This window comes from Phascolarctos cinereus, unplaced genomic scaffold (genome assembly GCF_003287225.1).
Source record: "Phascolarctos cinereus isolate Bilbo 61053 unplaced genomic scaffold, phaCin_HiC Scaffold_1;HRSCAF=81, whole genome shotgun sequence".
Lineage (NCBI taxonomy): Eukaryota > Metazoa > Chordata > Mammalia > Diprotodontia > Phascolarctidae > Phascolarctos > Phascolarctos cinereus.
The window spans coordinates 26,985,942-27,001,148 of NW_027555514.1; the positions used below are offsets into that span (position 1 = coordinate 26,985,942).

Below are 15,207 nucleotides of genomic sequence, written 5' to 3' on the forward strand. Positions count from 1 at the left end.
TATCCACTACGTTTACACACTAACTTGGTGCTTTTCCTTTAGGTCCGATCGACCATCAGTGATTTTGCTGTGTTTCTCACGATAGTGACTATGGTTGCCATTGACTACCTTGTGGGTATTCCTTCTCCTAAACTTCACGTTCCTGAAAAATTTGAGGTAAAGGTCATGCACACAAACGTGTGAGGAGGTGTCCTTATATAATAGCTATTGATGAGCAGTGTAAAAGCCACAAGAGGAACCGTGGCCTTTCTTGTTATTCTTGGAGCTTTAAAACACAATGTTTTTCTAAAGGGACAGAGGGCCTGCGGGGGTATGGGAAAGAAGGGAAGAAAAGAGAGTAAGGGGCGAAGGGACCAGCTAATAGGGCACAGAGGGGGGATGTGGGTGAAAGAGTGCCCAGGAGCATGCCTGGCAGCGGGTAGTGTGCCTGCTACCTCTCCTGCCTCTTCTGCTTTCTCTGCACCTCTCATGTCTCTCTGCTTGCTCAGCGTTTTGTGACTCTTTCTATTGACCAGGCATCTCAACCTTCTCTATTCAGGAGTTCCAGTCCTAGTACTTACTTAGGCTGTCTACACTGTGCCCATCAATAGAATTTTAGCTCCAGCAGAGCGAGGACTGTGTGATTCTTTTGTTGGTCCCCTAGCACCTTGAGCAGATCAGACTCTTCATCTTTGCTTGTGGAATGGTCAAGTTAGTTTACAGATTGCTTATTGAACAAGGAGTTAGTGAAGTATTACTTATTTTCTACGGGGACTGAATTGCCACAGTTCTTCTAGGACAGGAAAGTGAGGTTTGTGTGTGTGCACGCACATGCTCCAGCTAGGGAATTCCCACCAGAAGGCTGAGAGGACATATGGATGGAGTTGAAGTCTGCCCTTTCAGATTGAAGATGCCTGCTAAATTAGAACAGTCTTATACTAAGAAGTGATTCTGTTCAACGCAATTTGTTGTTGGCAGTATTGTAGCACCAAGTGCTTATTTTTCTCTTCAATGGGAATGTTCTGATACATCTTAATAATTTATTATAAGTTACATTTCCTTTATATAAAACATGGGTTACTTTGATGTGAAATTGTTAAAATTTTTTTTCTTTTTAGCATTTCCATGTGTTTAATTGGCAGCGCATTATACTAAATGACCTTTAAAAAGAATGCCCTGGAGTACAGCTAGGTGGCACATTGGATAGAGCACCGGGCTTGGTGGCAGGAGGATCCGAATTCAAATTCGGCTTCAGACACTTGACACTTACCAGCTTTGTGACCCTGGGCAAGTCACTGAATCCCATTGCCTAGGGCGCCCCCCCCCCAAACAAAAGAATGCCTTAAAGTAGATATCCATTGATTCATATGGTAAGAAAATACTATTTGCCAGTTAGATTTATGGCAGACAAGTTGCATAGGAGATCAAGTGTCAGACTTTGAGGCAGGAAAACCTGAATTAGAATCCTGCCTAAGACATTTAATAGTAGGGTGATGCTGGGCAGGTCATATAACCTCTCCCAGCTTTAGTTTCCTCATTGTAAAATGGGGATAATAATAGCACCTACTTCTTAGAGTTGTTTTGAAAACCAAATGAAATTACATATATAAGTGCTTTCTAAGCCTTAAAGATCTATATAAATGTCAGCCATTATTATTAATAATATATTTGGAATATATGGTTGTTAATAGCTGTGATCTTTAGAAAAATAAATTTAAAGGCCACAGATTTAGAACAAGAAAGGACCTCATAGGACATCAAGTCCAGTACCCTTATTTTAGAGATAATTTTCTCTGGACCTCTCTTTAAGTGACTTGTCAAAGGCCGTACAGGTGGGCAAACAGAGCCAAGACTTAATCTCTGGTCCTCACAGACTTTGAACCTAGTGGTTGTTTTTCCAATGACTGTACCACTATTTAACTTCATTTTTTAATCTGTAAAATGAGAGAGTGCATTTAAAAAATATTGAGTTAAGTACCTGTTATGTGCAAAGCATCAGCAAGAGTTTAGATTCTAGATACAGCCCTTCCATTAAGGAGCTATAGTCTTGTAAGGGTCTACTAATGCCTTAATATTTAAACAGTAACATAAAGACTTTACATGACTAAATGTGTTGAAGGACAGAACCTGGGGCATTTTCTAAGCATTGTACTAAACATCCAACTAGATGTAACATCCTGTGATTTTATGATACTGGGATGTTTCCTTGAGGGTTTGGCCTCAAGGAGATTATATTATATCTAGGGAGATAAGACAAAGAATAGCTCTAAAATAAAAGCAATTTATAGACAGTAAAGTATAAAATGTTTGCAAGCACATCAACATTGTGATGTTGATTATTGGGTTTAGGTTAGTAAGGGAAATCTTTTCGGAGGTCATGAAAATTTCAGGAATTTGGAAGTCATGAAAATAAGCAAAATATTTACTTTCCAGTTTGTAATTGCCACTATTTTCATGGAAGAAAAGTGATTTCCATAAAAAAAACTATTAGGAAATTAAAGCATATGTAGATAGATGTGTGTATACTTAACCTTAGGATCCCTTGATGGCAGAACTAGAGCACAGAGCTCCTCTGAACACACAGTTACTATTAAAAATCATTGCTTTAAATAAATCATATTGCAGTATGTAAGAGAAGAGGAGATTGGGGTGGGGAACCCAGGGCCTCAAGGCGACATGTGCAGCCCTTTGACTGAATCCAAACTTCACAAAACAAATCCTCATAATAAAAGGATTAGTTGTGTAAAACTTGGACTCAGTCAAAAGCCTGCACCCAAGGACCTAGAAGGCCTCGAGGCCACAGGTTCCTCATCCCTGAGATAGAGGGTCAAGGATCATTGGAGCTAGAGTTATAGAGGGGCTCTCAGAGATTAGTATTACATCCCTTCATTTTCTACACGTGAGGAAATAGACTTTCATCTGTTGAATGACATGCCCAAGGTCATATAGGCGTGAATGGCAGAGAGCTGGGATTCATACTTTAAATTTAGTGCCTTTTCTTGTATCTATCCTGACATTTAGGCAGTTTGGTATGCTAGTTTAGGCCCATTACAATGCTGTCTGTCCTAACCTGGAGCCATTTCATCCAGTGCCTTATGCTCAGATGTCATAGAAAACTCCGGTTTTCCATGAGCGTTTCTCAACCAAGTTCTTCTAGCCTTTTCTTTCAACAAACATTAGTGAAACATGGAAGTACTTCTGTAGCTTCCAAGGATTAGAGGAAGGAGACCTATAAACTTCTCCTTTTTTTTTTTTAACTTTTATTATTTAAATGTTTTTTCCTCCCTAGCCTACTCATAAAGAGAGGGGTTGGCTCATCAGCCCACTGGGCGATAACCCATGGTGGACATTATTAATAGCTGCTATTCCAGCGCTGCTTTGTACTATCCTCATTTTCATGGATCAGCAAATCACAGCAGTCATCATAAATCGAAAGGAACATAAGTTGAAGGTAATTTTAATTTTCTTTCTACTTCAGTAATTCAGATATGAATTATTTTGTTAGTATTTTCATCATGGCTCTGGCATAAAAATAAGTTGCTTGATTTGTTACTGGAAATATTTTCCTAAAGTGAGTTGGCACTTGAGAATATGAGAAACCTTTGCTTGACTTTACAGAAAGGAGCTGGATATCATCTGGATTTGCTCATGGTTGGTGTGATGTTGGGCGTTTGCTCAGTTATGGGTCTACCATGGTTTGTGGCTGCGACAGTTCTGTCCATAAGTCACGTAAACAGCTTAAAAGTTGAATCTGAATGTTCTGCTCCAGGTGAACAGCCTAAGTTTCTGGGAATCCGGGAGCAGCGAGTAACAGGCTTACTAATTTTTGTTCTGATGGGCCTGTCTGTGTTCATGACTTCTATATTAAAGGTAAGATAATTTTTCATTAAATTGTCTTAAGAACAATATTTTAAGGTTGAAGCTCATGTTTAGTAGTATAAAAATTGTCCAATTAAAATAAGCTTGAGTTTATTAAATTCACTTTAAGTTCAAAGGATTTTAGTGGTAGTTATTAAATTTGAAATGGTATAGAGTTTTCAAAGATGATGTTTAATTGATAGGAGTTTGCATATTAAATCTAGAATATGATCTTAAAAACTGTTGTATAATTTTCTTTGTATGCTTGCCTAAAGGTAGAGGAGAATCCACCTAAAGATGCTTCAAGTAATTCTATGTATCCACGATCTCATTGGCATGAATTAAACTCTCTAGTGGTTCACATTGCAACCATCTCTGCACCTTATCCAGTGAGACTTTTGTATCTGTCCTCCTGTAATTCACCCATCGAAGATCTACACCCATGAAACACAGAGAACTTCATAAAAATATTGACAATATTGTATAAAATAGGCAAAGCTTAATCAAATTTGGTTATGTGAAAAACAATAATAATAATGGAGAATGAAAGCACCCATACTAGTACTAAGTAAAAAAAATAAAAGTATGATGAAAAGATGTCATGAAGAATAATTAGAAATCCTAAAATAGCACAACTTTAGGCTCTTAAGGAGACTGTATAGAAAAACAATTCTGACATGAAGCTTGGTTTAGTCTTAAATCATTATACACTTACCTAACAAAATGTATGTATTCATTGCTGCCAGTAGCAAAAAGCTAAGGATATGTCAACATCCCACAGCCTCCCGGTTTCTCTAGAAAGTTGCCCTCCTTATCATCCCTGCTGCTTCTCCCTTATTTTCCTTCTCATCCTGTTGGCTCCTTCGTTGTTGCACACAAACATGGCTATGTCTCTTATCCGTAAAAAAATCCCTTCTTGATCTGACCATTCCTGCTGGATTTTGACTCTGAATCTCCTCTGTTAAACTCTGAGAAAGGTGCCCATTTCCTGTTCTTTGACTTACCTGTCATCTGGCCTTGTAATTCAGTGAAACTTCGTTCACCAATGTTGCCAGTATTCTCTTCATTGCCAGATTTAGTGGCCTTTTTCTCAGCTGGCCCTCCTTCACTTCTCTTAGACTTGTCATTTGCCTTGTGGACAGCTATTCCTCTAGGTTTTCTCCTAGAAACCTGTTTGCTCATGGTCTTCCTCCCATTTGTATGACTGGTTCTTGATGTCTCCTTTTTTCTCCCTATGGTCTCTCATTTGGTGGTCTCCTCAATGGCTTCAGCAGTGCTCTCTACGCAGATGATTGCCACATCTAGATTTCCAGTCCTAATCTCTCTGAGCTACTGTCACTCATCTCTGGTTGCTTCTTGGACATCCCAGAGTAGATGTCACGGGCCCCCTTCTCCTCGTTATGTAGGTTCACATCTCAGGATAACTGAGGCAGCCAAATGGCAAAACAGATAGAGCGCTGGGCCTTGACTTAGGAAGTTCTGGCTGTGCGCATGAATAAACACACATAGCTGCTCTTCAGCAAATTGAAGTCTCTCCTGAATGCATCTACCACTCTTGAACAATGTACAGGTTTTAATATCAAAGAATACCACCTCTGTCTTAAATGCCGAAGTTTTTAACTTTTTTGAGTATTAAATCTCATGCTGGAGAAATCTGCGTTTTTAACCTTCTCTCCCACTTCTGCTTCCCCCCCCACCCCCCCAATCATACACTTCTTTCTCCCGTTGTGGAAAAACCATAAAAACAAGATTATGTAACTTCCTAAGGCACACGTAATTATCTATATCATTATAATAATAATTCCTAAAGTACATTTAAAATATTTATTGTGAGAATGGTTTAGATATTAAATTCATCTAACATTTTAATATTGACTGTGATTTGGAGTTGAGAAAAAATACACTAATTGCCATGTTTATCACCAAATAAGAAATGACATGATAATTTTTAATTTGCTTTTATAGGTTGTCTCCCTGTCACAATTGATTATATGGTTGATTGTTTGTATAGAAAGAATATGCTTTTGTCATATCCTGTATTTAATTATATAGCCTTAGGATTTATCCCTGGATGGGACTAAAGAGATCGTTCTTTTTCAGTTGCCTTATTGTATAGTTGAACATACTGAGTCTCTCAGCAAAGTTAAATAACTTACTAAGGTTACATAGCCAAGACCAAAACCAAAGCATGCTGGTTCTGAGGTTGGCATTTATTTTCTCTAAGCCACACATACATGCCTTGAAGCCTGATCATCACAAATGTGGTAGTTTGACACAAAGGTTGTCTGTAAGTCACCTTTCATTATCAGTATTGGTTAGGGAACTTGAACTACTTAAGGATTCAGATTTTATGAGCCAATTCATTGTTAAAATTTTCTTCTCTTATAGAATATATTTGGAGTCACCATGAGGTCTCCTGGTCTTGTGCCCAGGACTATTTACCTTATTCTTTTGTGTATTGAGATCTAGTGACTGTATCACTTTGTGCTTAGCTGTTGTTTTTTGCTGTTTCCATGTGTGAATTCTGATTGTGATCTTTTGACTTACAGTTTATTCCAATGCCAGTTCTCTATGGTGTTTTTCTGTATATGGGAGTTTCTTCACTAAAAGGCATTCAGGCAAGTTCAAAGTTTAAAATTTTTTATTGTGATATTTTCAATTTTAAAAGGTTGGCTTTAAAGTGGTAGTGATTCTGTGTCCCTTTGGGCAAGTCTGTTTTTCCTTATGTCAATACCTTGAAAAGCCAATGTTATTGCTGTATTAAAACTTATTTTCCCAGGCATCAAGACCTAACCTGTCCTTTAGAATACAGCTAGTGAAAATAATAATAATCTCTGCAGGACTTTAAATTGACAAAGCACTGTACTTGAATGCTTTAATCTGCTTCCCCACAACAACTTTGTGAGGTAAATAGATACCATGTTTATATTTGCCCTCATTTTATAGATGAGGCCATGGAGGATCCAAAAGGTTGAGTGATTTTCCAGGAGTCACTGAGCTAGGAGTCAGACCCAGGATTGTCCTTGCTCAGAGTCCAGGACTCTTTCCTAACAGAGTTGGTGCTGAGAGAAGGAGGAGGGGCATTCTAAAACCGAAAAGGGGGGGGCCTGGGGGAGGAGGAGAGCTGCCATTATGGTCTGGAGGTTAGGAGGAAAGTTAGACATTTGGTGCCTCCTTTTAATCTGGGGATTTGTGATGATGGAGTTGAGTTATTTATAGCCTTCATTTATTTTACATAACTTTTTCTGAGTTTTTAGGAATCTTTTATTTATGAAATGAACATTTAGATTATTAGGTATTCTTGTCATTCACTATTTTACAAATAGCTATCCTTGATAGTTTTCGTATATGAAAGTTGTTGATTAAACTTTGGGAAAGTGTTGATCAGCTGTTTTAATTTTCAGTTTTGTTTTAAAAGTAGATATATTTGTGCTTATTTGGATGCTGATCTTTGCATTAATTCCATTCTGGAAGGAGCTGTTTTTAGCTTGAAATTACCTCTGGATGATTTTTTTGATTTTTGACCTCTATTCTGAGCCCTTCTTTTAGCCTTTTAGGTCATACATATTGAAAAGTGAAAAGTTAACAATTATAGCTGATTAATTTCATGGAACAAAAGTTTATGGCTGGAAGGGATCATAGAGTTCTTTTAGTATAATTTTGTTCTTTTATGAAGAGAAATTGGAAATCGGGAGGGTTAAATGACTTGTATTTTCATGAACATCTTTTAAATATTGTGTCCACTAAAGTGGACAAAGGGTAGGTAGCGGTAGCGTGGTATATTTTTTGGTTCAGTGGGCCATGTTTATTTCAATAAATTAAATAATTTCAAATTATCTCCCTTACTTTGTATTGCATAGATTTAAAAGTATTTTGCTGAAATATAGCCAGATCCTAGTTAGTGCAAATAATGAATCCCTGAAGTGCTCTCCTGTATTTGAATCTGCACTATATAGGTTTATGAGGACATAAAATGTAAAATGTTTTTTTTTTTTTTGGCCAGTGGAAACATGAAGTGGGAATTCAAATAATGTACCACATTATATGGGATTCATTATTCACAAAACTTATCAGAACCTAGATGCTAACTTGCATCTATCCTACTTTTGCATACTGTGGAAAAAAGTAGCGAAATTTTAGCTTAAAACTGATGCTTGTCAATATGAAAGAGAGTTGGCATCAAATCCCAGGAAGACAGCTTGGGTTCAAATCCAACTGCTGACATGCACTGGGTATTGACTGAGCATTGAACTTTTTAGTGATTGGAACAACTCTAATACTAGAGGTTATGGAGAAATCACAGATCCTGTCCCTGTCCCTAATATGTTAAAGCTTTAAAATGTCAAAGTAACCTCTTTAAATTTTAAAGAGCATAGACTGAAATTCGGTTTAATGTTTTTTACTTTGGTTTTTTTGTTGTTAGTTTTTTGACCGCATCAAATTATTTGGAATGCCCGCTAAACATCAGCCAGATCTGATCTATCTGCGTTATGTGCCGCTGTGGAAGGTCCACATCTTTACAGTCATTCAGCTTACCTGTTTAGTTCTCTTGTGGGTGATAAAAGCTTCAGCTGCTGCGGTTGTTTTCCCCATGATGGTAAATGAATCTTTTCCCTCCTGACCTTTTTAAGACCAGTATGTCAAGTGATCATATTGCTTTTGATAAGCGATCATTTTATGTGCGTATTTGAGGAAAGAATCATTAATTTATTTGAATGATTTAGAAATAGGTAGTTATCAATTATTGGTTTTCGTTTCTTCTAAAGTAGTAATTTTTTATTCTAGATTTTTGAGGATATTTTCTGAGAATTTTTAAAAAAAGGACTACCATGAAAATAATTATAGCTGCTTTTAAGTCAAACTTTGATACAGAAGATGAAGAAATTGAGAAAATCTAGTATTAACTAGATAAGACTCCACATTAAATCAGTATGTACTCTGGTCTTTGATGACTTCAATGCAAAGGTGTGAATAAATGAAGTGATTAAAATATGTCACCAAAGATACTTGGCCTTAGTGTTCACTGCTCTCATGGACAGATGAACTCTTGGACTCTGTTATGGAGAAACCAAGGCAAAGAGGGATTCCCTGGAGAGGATGCTTCTGGTCTTCCACATGCACTTGTGTACAGGTGACATTTCATCAAGTCGAGGAACCTTGTGGAACCTCCTAAATGAGATCCATAATCACTCAAATGTTCAGCCTTTCTATGTGTATAGGAAAAACTAACTGGCTAGATACTCTGTAGAGCTCTCCCGTTAGTGTTTGCGTCTTGGAAAGGTGCTGCAAATGAACAGCAAATGGATTATCTGTGGGAAATTGCAGAGTTCTTTTACTAACCTTAAGTTACTTGCTGGGATAAAAGCCCGTCTTTACAATACTTCTGTTATTCCAGTGATATTGTATGTCTGTGAGTCTTAGAACACTGTAGTCTCCAAAGACTTGAAATTGAGGATCTCTCAGAAGGCTGATAAGCACATGGTGAATGTGACCAAGTTGAAAATTATAATTGTCAAGAAATTATGAAGGAGAATCAAGATTAAGGATATCATCAAATAAGTTTCTGGTTGTAGAAAATGGGCTGGAGTATGACAAGAGAAAGGGATAACTGATGCATATTCATTCTGCTCTGTTGGAATATTCAAGATGGTAGGCGAACTCAAGGAAGTCTCATGACAGGTCGAGTGGATCATCTGTGGTGAACTTAGGGGATGGCATGGATGAGAGTCCCACAGGATAAGTAGGCATGGATGGGTGGTGACTCACAGTGTTGGGATTGACCTTCTCTTCTCTAAAGAAGTCACAGATCCATCTTGAGTGTGTCTGAGAACTGTAGCTTTGGGGACTTGCACCACACAACTCTCCATCCCATTGAGTCACTTTAGTAGTTCTTGATTAAGATGAAGCAGAGACTAATGATATCTCAGCAATTATGCCAGTCTACCTTTGCATTTACTGTAGAGGATAATGCCATCCTCCTAGGCCCTTAGGCTCGCAGTATAGGAGTCATTCTGGACTCCCCACTATCTCTCTCTTCCCCTCCCTCATCGTAGCTGTTTCCAGGCCTGTGGATGCTACCTCTAGCATCTCTCAAATAGACTGCCTTTTCTCCTCAACATTGACACTACCTTGGTGCAGGCCCCTTATTACTTTATGTCTGGGTTATTGCAATAGCCTCCTGTGGGTCTGCCTGCCTCAAGTTTCTTCCTACTCCAGTCTCTTCTCCATTCAGCCTGTAAAGTGATTTTCCTAAAGTTCAGGTCTGACCATGTCATCTTCTCCTACTCAGTAAACTCCAGTAGCTCCCTGCTGCCTCCAGGAGCAAATATAAAATGCTGTGTTTGGCATTCAAAGTCCTCTGTAATCTAGCCCCTCCCTCCCTTTCTGGCTTTCTTGTACCTTACTCACTGTCTTGTACTCTTTGATCCAATGACCTGGGCTGGGCTTTGTGTATGAACAAGACCCTCCATCTCTTTGCTCTGAACATTCTATCTAGCCGTCTCTCATACCTGGAATGCTCTCCCTCCTCCGCTCTGCCTGTTCACTTTCCTCAGCTCAAATCCCAACTTTTCCTGGAAGTCTTGTCCATCTCACCTTAATTCCAGTGCCTTCCCTCTCATTTTCTTTTTATCCTGTGTATAGCTTAGTTGTACATACTTGCTTGTTGTTTTCTCCATTAGATTGTGAGCTCCTTGAATACGGGGGGACTGTTTTTGCATTTCTTTGTATACCCAGTGCTTGGTATAGTGTCTGGCATATAGTAGGAGCTGAAAAACATTTATCGACTAATATTATTGACTAATGACTAAAAATAACTCTGACGCTACTAATAAATTAACTCTTATAACTTGTTGTACAAATCATAGTACCCATAGATTATTAGTGAGCAGAAACCTTAGAGACAATTACATTTAATCCCCTTACTTTGTAGAAGAGGAAACTGAAGCCTAAATAAGGGGTGTGGCTTTTTGACAAGTTTTTGTCACATGAGTAGTCTATGGCAGAGTCAGGATTTGAACCCAGATCCGTTGCCTCCAAGTTCAGTGCTTTTTCCATTGCTTATGAGCAGCATGGCCTTTGAAGATAGGAAAAGGCATTTGAAGTTTGTGGAATAGCGCTGTTTCATAAATAAATATCCACATTTAGTATTCCTGCCTGTAGTGTTAATGTTGCACTCTCTGTACAGGGTGAAAAAAGTTCTTAATATGCATCTACCATTAAAAAAATAAAGAAATGGAGATCTAGACCTTGATAGTAGTACTGTAGAGAGGAGAAGGGGATAATTTTTAATATTATCTATGGTTATCTTAAATATAATAACTTTCCATTTGACATGGCATGCTTTTTAATGAAGTACTTGCATAGGCCAGGGAATTTATTCCAAACAGATAGTTAAGAATTGTATTTTTTATAACTGTATACTTTTTGTTTGTGAAGGCTAAAAAATATTATTTTCTGGGTTAGTTTTTTTATTTCATAGGTCTTGTTTAGTCTTGTTTTTGGTTACTTGATTTTTTTGTATTTGGAACAGTTTGTGAACTCTTCAAAAGAGGTTTAAGGTCTGTGTTTTTTTTTTAAAGGTTCTTGCATTGGTGTTTATACGCAAACTAATGGACTTGTGTTTTACCAAACGAGAACTGAGCTGGCTTGATGATCTCATGCCAGAAAGTAAGAAAAAGAAAGAAGATGACAAACAGAAGAAGGAAAAGGAGGTGTGTAAAACTATTGAGGTTAAGTTTAAAACCCTAAAATCTGCTGGGAAACTGTCAAGGCACAGCTCGGTGATTTTTCCAACTGGCCAGAGTGAGTGCAGTTTCCAGGCAGCTCAGCTCTCTCCATGAGCTCCTGCCAGAACGACTGGCCTGAGCTGAGTCTCAGCTGGCCATTGTGCAGCTCTTTGAGGAACTCTGTATTCAGGAACAACACATTCTAGAGAAATCTGTAGCTTTATTTTGAGTTGTTGACAAAAAGGTATCTACAGTTGGTTTTAAATTTCAAGCACATTTTGATGATGAATACAGAAAAATGGACCGTACATAATTTTTATGTCATGGAATTCAACTTTTTAAAAGGTGTAAAGCCTTATTTTCATACTTAGTATTATAGTTGAATTTAGAAACTAAGTTCTTGTTCTTTTTTCATTATATTCAGTTATCTGATCAATTCAAGATTGTAATTTAAAAAGCATACCAGATAATTTTAAATTGTGTCAGTATAATACTACATTTGCTGATCATAGGAAACTGAAACTAATTATTTTTAATGCTGATATCTCTGCAACTGATGTGAGACTTTACAAATTGTATGTTTACTTTTCAGTAGTATTTACAAATATCTAATTGTAAAGGAATTTTTAAAAGTTAAGATTATTATTTTCTTCTGAAAGTCACCATACATTGGTGTCTGTATCATAATTTAAACTAGTTTTCCCTAGTAGTGGTATCTTATTTTTATTAGATACATCAGGGTCTGTCTGTCTGTCTGTCTGTCTGTCTGTCTGTCTGTCTCTCTCTCTCTCTCTCTCTCTCTCTCTCTCTCTCTCTTTCTAACACACACACACACACACACACACACACACACACACACACACGCACGCACGTTTGAATTCTGCTGATCAGCCTTTTCTGTAATAAGATAATTTTTTAAAAATTGGGTGTTTTCTGTTTGTCTGTTTCTTACATGAGGAAAATCCATTTTTAAAGAACCATCTCAACCTCTACATTTTATTTGCAAAAGTATATTTTATATCAAAAATGACAAGAGCCTTGAACATGGCAATTTTGATAGGACAGAAGCATAATTAAATGATACTTTTTCCCTAAAAGATGATATTTTTATTTATTTCTTAATAGAAAAAAGTTAACATACAAAATATGTATTTTTCAAAAGGACTTTTTTTACCATATACTACAGATATTAATGTAGATTGGTGGTATGAAACTCAACTAGAAACAGGGACCACTAAACCATACATAAGAATCTCTTCCATCAGCATATGGACTTAGAAAACCACATTGTAACATTATTTATATTTTATTGTATTTTTAAAGTTTTGTTAAGTATTTTTCCAAGTGCATTTTAAACATTCACGCTTCACTTGGGAATATTTTGGGCTGCATGTGGCCCGTGTGTTTGACACTTTTCATGGAGGTCTTGTTGAAATAAGTATTTCAGTCGCAACTATATTAATATTTTGTTTGCATAGTTTGGCAGTTTTAATTTCTCATTAGTTAATATGTTACATGTAGTAAATTTCCCTTTGAAATGAGCGTTAATCCAGTGTCTTAATCTTTATTAGTGTTGGGGGGGGCAGATGGGGATGGAAGAAGGTAAAGGTAGAGAGAAAAACGATTTAATTTGCTTCACCCAGGAGGCTGAACGGCTGCTTCACGCCGATGACAGTGACACTGTGCACCTTCCCTTTGAAGGCGGGAGTCTCCTGCAGATTCCAGTGAAGGCCCTCAAGTACAGGTGGGAGTAAACTCTGTTTTGAAATAGTACACTTCCTATCCCTAGGAGCTTAGGTGACAGACTAAGCTTGAGAGTAGTGCATGGCATACAGTAAGTACTTAATAAATGCTTCTTTATTGGTTGTTTCATCAGCTCTCCAATATTCCTGTCAAGTGGAGGTTATTTAACCTTTTAAAATTACCTAGGAAACCTTTTAAAAAAGCGATGTGCTATAAAGTTGAATGACTCTAAGGGGTGGCTGTGTATCATGTCATCCCGATAATCAGTGGTGTCTTGGAGGGGCGCTTATGCCGCCTGGAAAAAGCGAGCTCTTGGCGGAGCATTTTCAAAGTCCAGAACTGGGGTGGGCGGAGAAAAGTTTTCACTGGGGGATGCGCTCTGCCTCAGGCCAGGCTTCTTCGTTATCCCTTCGGTTTTTTCCTAGGATGTGCAAATTTTTGGCTCAGCTACCTAGCCTTCTTAGGGAGACTCCATGTGACTCTGTGCTCTCGGCATAGATGGCAGAATTGTTCTCTCCCTGTAAAAGCTTTAGATAGCTCCCTTCCTCAAGGACTATAGTCCTTCTAGTGATAAAGCACGCTGCCCACTTCCTGAGAGAGAGATGAAGGGCTCAGAATGCTGAATGAAATAAATTCTTTTCTGACATTGCCAGTGTGGAAAGTTGTTTTAATTGACTAGACGTGTTTTGTAGGTTTTGGTTTGTTTGCACTGTCAGTGGGGAAAGGTGGGCTGGGATAGAAGGGTGAAAAAGCAGATTTTGGCTGATTAAAACACAAATGAAATATATTTAAAAAATGAATATCATCCTCAAGGCTCCGTAATTGCTTGGGAGTCGTGGGGTAAAAGTTATTAGTGATTGCTGGTACAAGGAACTTGAAAAAAATTGTTAATAGGATTCCCTGTAGTGTTTAACAGTTTTGATTTTGATATTTAGTAATTTATATTTATAACCTGAAAATTAAGTAATTGTATGTAAAATTTTGTAATGTAAACCATTGAATATGTATCCTAATGTTCAAATGTAAATTCCTGCTAGTTTTAAAAGGTAGGTGTAACCTGTTGTCCTCTAATTGGAAGTCTTCAGTTGAAGAACTTAAGTCAGCCTAGCCCCAACCTTCCTTTCCACCTTTATGACTCATTACTGTCCTCTCGGTGTGTCTGTGCACTGGCTGCTCCACCATGCCTGCGCATGGACTCCCTCTGCCCTGGTTTTTTTAAGGCTGAGTTTCAAGCTCCATCTTCCGCGGAAGACGTTTCTGCATTCTTCATGCTGAGTCCCAAACTCAGTATAGAAGTATTTTTTGCGTATTTCACGCATGCATGTATGCATGTGTGTGTGTGTGTGTGTGTGTGTGTGTGTGTGTGTGTGTACATGTACATGATTTAGTCTATGGCCAGACTATAAGCTTCTTGGGGGCAGGGACTGTTTCTATTTTGTCTTTGGATCCCGAGAGTCTAACCCAGTGGTGGGTACGTGGGAAGCACTTTGTGAATGCTTGCTGTGTGTTTAGGTGGGATGTGAAGGGGATTCTTGTTCAGCTACAGTTTGGACTGGAAGGCTTTTAGTCCTTTCCAGCATGTATTCTATGTGAAAACTTAAGTGACACATTAATTATGCATATGTTTGCTCTGGGGAGATCTAGTCTGCTCTTGAGCCATTCACAGCTGAGAAACACTTTGGTTAGAGTAGGTATAAATTCTGTTACCCTGATTAGTTACGAGAATCATTCATATTTATTAAGTTATTTGGACTTGCTTTTTCAACTTGTGTGGAGTTTCAGAAATTATATTTGTATCATATAGAGTGTGTATATTTTTGCATTTTAGTGGATCAGTGATTCATTTTTTCTGTGTTAGTAATGAATGACGCTGTCTGGAATCCCCATGAAAGAAAGAGAG

The 15,207-nt window shown here is 37.8% G+C and overlaps 1 protein-coding gene across 4 annotated transcripts in view; it reads left to right on the plus strand.

The window, feature by feature from the left end:
• Positions 1-15,207, plus strand: part of SLC4A7 (solute carrier family 4 member 7) — a 121,645-nt gene that overhangs the window by 93,141 nt on the left and 13,297 nt on the right. For all 4 annotated transcript variants that reach the window (XM_078151308.1, XM_020993181.2, XM_078151305.1 and 1 more), the window contains exons 17-23: positions 43-156; positions 3,269-3,430; positions 3,598-3,849; positions 6,387-6,455; positions 8,261-8,434; positions 11,418-11,549; positions 13,208-13,308. In XM_078151308.1, coding sequence (XP_078007434.1) covers positions 43-156; positions 3,269-3,430; positions 3,598-3,849; positions 6,387-6,455; positions 8,261-8,434; positions 11,418-11,549; positions 13,208-13,308 — 1,004 coding nt within the window. The remainder of the gene's footprint in view (positions 1-42; positions 157-3,268; positions 3,431-3,597; positions 3,850-6,386; positions 6,456-8,260; positions 8,435-11,417; positions 11,550-13,207; positions 13,309-15,207) is intronic.